This window comes from Panulirus ornatus, chromosome 17 (genome assembly GCF_036320965.1).
Source record: "Panulirus ornatus isolate Po-2019 chromosome 17, ASM3632096v1, whole genome shotgun sequence".
In the NCBI taxonomy this organism is placed as follows: Eukaryota; Metazoa; Arthropoda; class Malacostraca; order Decapoda; family Palinuridae; genus Panulirus; species Panulirus ornatus.
Window position 1 is genome coordinate 48,277,294 of NC_092240.1, and position 7,500 is coordinate 48,284,793.

At 42.5% G+C, this 7,500-nt stretch overlaps 1 protein-coding gene across 1 annotated transcript in view; it reads left to right on the plus strand.

Annotated features, from left to right (window-relative positions):
• Window positions 1–7,500, plus strand: part of LOC139754436 (uncharacterized) — a 57,385-nt gene that overhangs the window by 27,749 nt on the left and 22,136 nt on the right. Inside the window, exon 9 of the mRNA XM_071671712.1 lies at window positions 5,364–5,707. Within this exon, the coding sequence (XP_071527813.1) occupies window positions 5,364–5,707 (344 nt within the window). The remainder of the gene's footprint in view (window positions 1–5,363; window positions 5,708–7,500) is intronic.

Sequence of the window (7,500 nt, forward strand, 5' to 3'; positions counted from 1 at the left end):
ACGATCGTAAGGAAGAAACTATCGTACTACGATGGTAAGGAAACTACTATCGTACTACGATCGTAAGGAAGAAACTATCGTACTACGATGGTAAGGAAACTACTATCGTACTACGATGGTAAGGAAACTACTATCGTACTACGATGGTAAGGAAACTACTATCGTACTACGATGGTAAGGAAACTACTATCGTACTACGATCGTAAGGAAGAAACTATCGTACTACGATGGTAAGGAAACTACTATCGTACTACGATCGTAAGGAAACTACTATCGTACTACGATGGTAAGGAAACTACTATCGTACTACGATCGTAAGGAAACTACTATCGTACTACGATGGTAAGGAAACTACTATCGTGCTACGATCGTAAGGAAGAAACTATCGTACTACGATGGTAAGGAAACTACTATCGTACTACGATCGTAAGGAAACTACTATCGTACTACGATGGTAAGGAAACTACTATCGTACTACGATCGTAAGGAAGAAACTATCGTACTACGATCGTAAGGAAACTACTATCGTACTGCGATCGTAAGGAAACTACTATCGTACTACGATCGTAAGGAAACTACTATCGTACTGCGATCGTAAGGAAGAAACTATCGTACTACGATGGTAAGGAAACTACTATCGTACTACGATCGTAAGGAAACTACTATCGTACTGCGATCGTAAGGAAACTACTATCGTACTACGATCGTAAGGAAGAAACTATCGTACTACGATCGTAAGGAAACTACTATCGTACTACGATCGTAAGGAAACTACTATCGTACTACGATCGTAAGGAAACTACTATCGTACTACGATCGTAAGGAAACTACTATCGTACTGCGATCGTAAGGAAACTACTATCGTACTACGATCGTAAGGAAGAAACTATCGTACTACGATCGTAAGGAAACTACTATCGTACTGCGATCGTAAGGAAACTACTATCGTACTACGATCGTAAGGAAACTACTATCGTACTACGATGGTAAGGAAACTACTATCGTACTACGATCGTAAGGAAACTACTATCGTACTGCGATCGTAAGGAAACTACTATCGTACTACGATCGTAAGGAAGAAACTATCGTACTACGATCGTAAGGAAACTACTATCGTACTACGATCGTAAGGAAACTACTATCGTACTACGATCGTAAGGAAACTACTATCGTACTACGATCGTAAGGAAACTACTATCGTACCACGATCGTAAGGAAACTACTATCGTACTACGATCGTAAGGAAACTACTATCGTACGACGATCGTAAGGAAACTACTATCGTACGACGATCGTAAGGAAACTACTATCGTACTACGATCGTAAGGAAACTACTATCGTACTACGATCGTAAGGAAACTACTATCGTACCACGATCGTAAGGAAACTACTATCGTACTACGATGGTAAGGAAACTACTATCGTACTACGATCGTAAGGAAACTACTATCGTACTACGATCGTAAGGAAACTACTATCGTACTACGATCGTAAGGAAACTACTATCGTACTACGATCGTAAGGAAACTACTATCGTGCTACGATCGTAAGGAAACTACTATCGTACTACGATGGTAAGGAAACTACTATCGTACTACGATGGTAAGGAAACTACTATCGTACTACGATCGTAAGGAAACTACTATCGTACTACGATCGTAAGGAAACTACTATCGTGCTACGATCGTAAGGAAACTACTATCGTACTGCGATCGTAAGGAAACTACTATCGTACTACGATCGTAAGGAAACTACTATCGTACTACGATGGTAAGGAAACTACTATCGTGCTACGATCGTAAGGAAACTACTATCGTACTACGATGGTAAGGAAGAAACTATCGTACTACGATCGTAAGGAAACTACTATCGTACTACGATCGTAAGGAAACTACTATCGTGCTACGATCGTAAGGAAACTACTATCGTACTACGATGGTAAGGAAGAAACTATCGTACTACGATCGTAAGGAAACTACTATCGTGCTACGATCGTAAGGAAACTACTATCGTGCTACGATCGTAAGGAAACTACTATCGTACTACGATCGTAAGGAAACTACTATCGTGCTACGATCGTAAGGAAACTACTATCGTACTACGATGGTAAGGAAACTACTATCGTACTACGATCGTAAGGAAACTACTATCGTACTACGATGGTAAGGAAACTACTATCGTACTACGATCGTAAGGAAACTACTATCGTACTACGATGGTAAGGAAGAAACTATCGTACTACGATCGTAAGGAAACTACTATCGTACTACGATCGTAAGGAAGAAACTATCGTACTACGATCCCCTTTTACATGGTATTCGATCCTGTGCAGCTGATTTAGATGGTAATGATATACATTGCACCAGTATGCAAATTAGATGGTAATATACATTGTATCAGTATGCAAATTAGATGGTAATATACATTGTATCAGTATGCAAATCAGATGGTAATATACATTGTATCAGTATGCAAATTACCCCTCCCCTCCCCCCCTTCCCACCCCCACTTTTTGTCTTCAGTCAGTCTCTATGTCAAATGACCCAACTGCTGGTTGAATTAGCTGACGAACTTTGATTTAACATCACCATTCAGTGGATGATGAGTTCTACTCTTTCTCTCTCTTTCTCTCCTTCACACACAAGGATGATTTAACTGTCTACATTCAGTGGATGACGAGTTCTACTGTCTCTTTCTCACCCAAGGATGATTTAACTGTCTACATTCAGTGGATGATGAGTTCTACTGTCTCTTTATCACACAAGGATGATTTAACTGTCTACATTCAGTGGATGACGAGTTCTACTGTCTCTTTCTCACACAAGGATGATTTAACTGTCTACATTCAGTGGATGATGAGTTCTACTCTTTCTCTCTCTTTCTCTCCCTCACACAAGGATGATTCAACTGTCTACATTCAGTGGATGATGAGTTCTACTCTTTCTCCCTCACACACAAGGATGATTTAACTGTCTACATTCAGTGGATGATGAGTTCTACTCTTTCTCTCTCTTTCTCTCCCTCACATACAAGGATGATTTAACTGTCTACATTCAGTGGATGATGAGTTCTACTGTCTCTTTCTCACCCAAGGATGATTTAACTGTCTACATTCAGTGGATGACGAGTTCTACTGTCTCTTTCTCACCCAAGGATGATTTAACTGTCTACATTCAGTGGATGATGAGTTCTACTGTCTCTTTCTCACACAAGGATGATTTAACTGTCTACATTCAGTGGATGACGAGTTCTACTGTCTCTTTCTCACCCAAGGATGATTTAACTGTCTACATTCAGTGGATGATGAGTTCTACTGTCTCTTTCTCACACAAGGATGATTTAACTGTCTACATTCAGTGGATGACGAGTTCTACTGTCTCTTTCTCACACAAGGATGATTTAACTGTCTACATTCAGTGGATGATGAGTTCTACTCTTTCTCTCTCTTTCTCTCCCTCACACAAGGATGATTCAACTGTCTACATTCAGTGGATGATGAGTTCTACTCTTTCTCCCACACACACAAGGATGATTTAACTGTCTACATTCAGTGGATGATGAGTTCTACCCTTTCTCTCTTTCTCTCCCTCACACACAAGGATGATTTAACTGTCTACATTCAGTGGATGATGAGTTCTACTGTCTCTTTCTCACCCAAGGATGATTTAACTGTCTACATTCAGTGGATGATGAGTTCTACCCTTTCTCTCTTTCTCTCCCTCACACACAAGGATGATTTAACTGTCTACATTCAGTGGATGATGAGTTCTACCCTTTCTCTCTTTCTCTCCCTCACACACAAGGATGATTTAACTGTCTACATTCAGTGGATGATGAGTTCTACCCTTTCTCTCTTTCTCTCCCTCACACACAAGGATGATTCAACTGTCTACATTCAGTGGATGATGAGTTCTACTGTCTCTTTCTCACACAAGGATGATTTAACTGTCTACATTCAGTGGATGATGAGTTCTACCCTTTCTCTCTTTCTCTCCCTCACACACAAGGATGATTTAACTGTCTACATTCAGTGGATGATGAGTTCTACTGTCTCTTTCTCACACAAGGATGATTTAACTGTCTACATTCAGTGGATGATGAGTTCTACCCTTTCTCTCTTTCTCTCCCTCACACACAAGGATGATTTAACTGTCTACATTCAGTGGATGATGAGTTCTACCCTTTCTCTCTTTCTCTCCCTCACACACAAGGATGATTTAACTGTCTACATTCAGTGGATGATGAGTTCTACTGTCTCTTTCTCACCCAAGGATGATTTAACTGTCTACATTCAGTGGATGATGAGTTCTACTGTCTCTTTCTCACACAAGGATGATTTAACTGTCTACATTCAGTGGATGATGAGTTCTACCCTTTCTCTCTTTCTCTCCCTCACACACAAGGATGATTTAACTGTCTACATTCAGTGGATGATGAGTTCTACCCTTTCTCTCTTTCTCTCCCTCACACACAAGGATGATTTAACTGTCTACATTCAGTGGATGATGAGTTCTACTGTCTCTTTCTCACCCAAGGATGATTTAACTGTCTACATTCAGTGGATGATGAGTTCTACTCTTTCTCCCTCACACAAGGATGATTTAACTGTCTACATTCAGTGGATGATGAGTTCTACCCTTTCTCTCTTTCTCTCCCTCACACACAAGGATGATTTAACTGTCTACATTCAGTGGATGACGAGTTCTACTCTTTCTCTCCCTCACACAAGGATGATTTAACTGTCTACATTCAGTGGATGATGAGTTCTACTCTTTCTCTCCTTCACCCAAGGATGATTTAACTGTCTACATTCAGTGGATGATGAGTTCTACTCTTTCTCTCCTTCACCCAAGGATGATTTAACTGTCTACATTCAGTGGATGATGAGTTCTACCCTTTCTCTCTTTCTCTCCTTCACACACAAGGATGATTTAACTGTCTACATTCAGTGGATGATGAGTTCTACTCTTTCTCTCCCTCACACAAGGATGATTTAACTGTCTACATTCAGTGGATGATGAGTTCTACTCTTTCTCTCCCTCACACACAAGGATGATTTAACTGTCTACATTCAGTGGATGATGAGTTCTACTGTCTCTTTCTCACACAAGGATGATTTAACTGTCTACATTCAGTGGATGATGAGTTCTACTCTTTCTCCCTCACACAAGGATGATTTAACTGTCTACATTCAGTGGATGATGAGTTCTACTCTTTCTCTCTCTTTCTCTCCTTCACACAAGGATGATTTAACTGTCTACATTCAGTGGATGATGAGTTCTACTCTTTCTCCCTCACCCAAGGATGATTTAACTGTCTACATTCAGTGGATGATGAGTTCTACTCTTTCTCCCTCACCCAAGGTTTATTCAGGCGGGCCATCATGCAGTCAGGGACGGCCCTGTGCCCCTGGGCCATCAGGGAGGACCATAGCCAGGTGGCCCAGAGGCTGGGCCACATGTTCAACTGTACCGACCAGCTGGGAAGGCCAGGGTACGTCAGCAGCGACCAGCTGGGAAGGCCAGGGTACGTCAGCAGCGACCAGCTGGGAAGGCCAGGGTACGTCAGCAGCGACCAGCTGGGAAGGCCAGGGTACGTCAGCAGCGACCAGCTGGGAAGGCCAGGGAGTGTCAGCAGCGACCAGCTGCTCTCTTGCTTCCAGCAGGTCCCAACACAACAGCTGGTCTTGGCCGCCTACGCCTTCCGGGTGAGTAGGACCAAACCATCTGGGAGATATGAAGCTTTTGGGGGTGGGTTGATAAGTGCTCCAGCTGGCAGTATCTTAAGGTCTCCAGCTGGCGATATCTAAAGTTCTCCAGCTGGCATTATCTAAAGTTCTCCAGCTGGCGATATCTTAAGTTCTCCAGCTGGCATTATCTTAAGGGCTTCTTCAGCTGGCGATGTCTTAAGATCTCCAGCTGGCGATATCTTAAGGTCTCCAGCTGGCATTATCTTAAGGGCTTCTTCAGCTGGCATTATCTTAAGGTCTCCAGCTGGCATTATCTTAAGTTCTCCAGCTGGCATTATCTTAAGTTCTCCAGCTGGCGATATCTTAAGGTCTCCAGCTGGCATTATCTTAAGGTCTCCAGCTGGCATTATCTTAATTTCTCCAGCTGGCATTATCTTAAGTTCTCCAGCTGGCATTATCTTAAGTTCTCCAGCTGGCGATATCTTAAGTTCTCCAGCTGGCATTATCTTAAGTTCTCCAGCTGGCATTATCTTAAGTTCTCCAGCTGGCATTATCTTAAGTTCTCCAGCTGGCGATATCTTAAGTTCTCCAGCTGGCATTATCTTAAGGTCTCCAGCTGGCGATATCTTAAGGTCTCCAGCTGGCATTATCTTAAGTTCTCCAGCTGGCGATATCTTAAGTTCTCCAGCTGGCATTATCTTAAGTTCTCCAGCTGGCGATATCTTAAGTTCTCCAGCTGGCATTATCTTAAGGTCTCCAGCTGGCATTATCTTGTTACTGGTTCATAAGTCTCCAGCTGGCATTATCTTAAGTTCTCCAGCTGGCATTATCTTAAGTTCTCCAGCTGGCATTATCTTAAGTTCTCCAGCTGGCATTATCTTAAGTTCTCCAGCTGGCATTATCTTAAGTTCTCCAGCTGGCATTATCTTAAGGTCTCCAGCTGGCATTATCTTAAGTTCTCCAGCTGGCATTATCTTAAGTTCTCCAGCTGGCATTATCTTAAGGGCTTCTCCAGCTGGCATTATCTTAAGTTCTCCAGCTGGCAGTATCTTAAGGGCTTCTCCAGCTGGCATTATCTTAAGTTCTCCAGCTGGCATTATCTTAAGTTCTCCAGCTGGCATTATCTTAAGTTCTCCAGCTGGCATTATCTTAAGTTCTCCAGCTGGCATTATCTTAAGTTCTCCAGCTGGCATTATCTTAAGTTCTCCAGCTGGCATTATCTTAAGGGCTTCTCCAGCTGGCATTATCTTAAGTTCTCCAGCTGGCAGTATCTTAAGGGCTTCTCCAGCTGGCATTATCTTAAGTTCTCCAGCTGGCATTATCTTAAGTTCTCCAGCTGGCATTATCTTAAGTTCTCCAGCTGGCATTATCTTAAGTTCTCCAGCTGGCATTATCTTAAGTTCTCCAGCTGGCATTATCTTAAGGTCTCCAGCTGGCATTATCTTAAGGTCTCCAGCTGGCATTATCTTAAGTTCTCCAGCTGGCATTATCTTAAGTTTTCCAGCTGGCATTATCTTAAGTTCTCCAGCTGGCGATGTCTTAAGATCTCCAGCTGGCGATATCTTAAGGTCTCCAGCTGGCATTATCTTGTCACAAGAATCATGAGTTCATGAGGGACTGGCTTGGATTAGGTGTCTGCCTTTATTCATTCCCATCGCCACCTCGCCACACATGGAATACCATCCCCCTCCCCCCTCATGTGTGCGAGGTAGCGCTAGGAAAAGACAACAAAGGCCCCATTCGTTCACACTCAGTCTCTAGCTGTCATGTAATAATGCACCGAAACCACAGCTCCCTTTCCACTTCTCGGC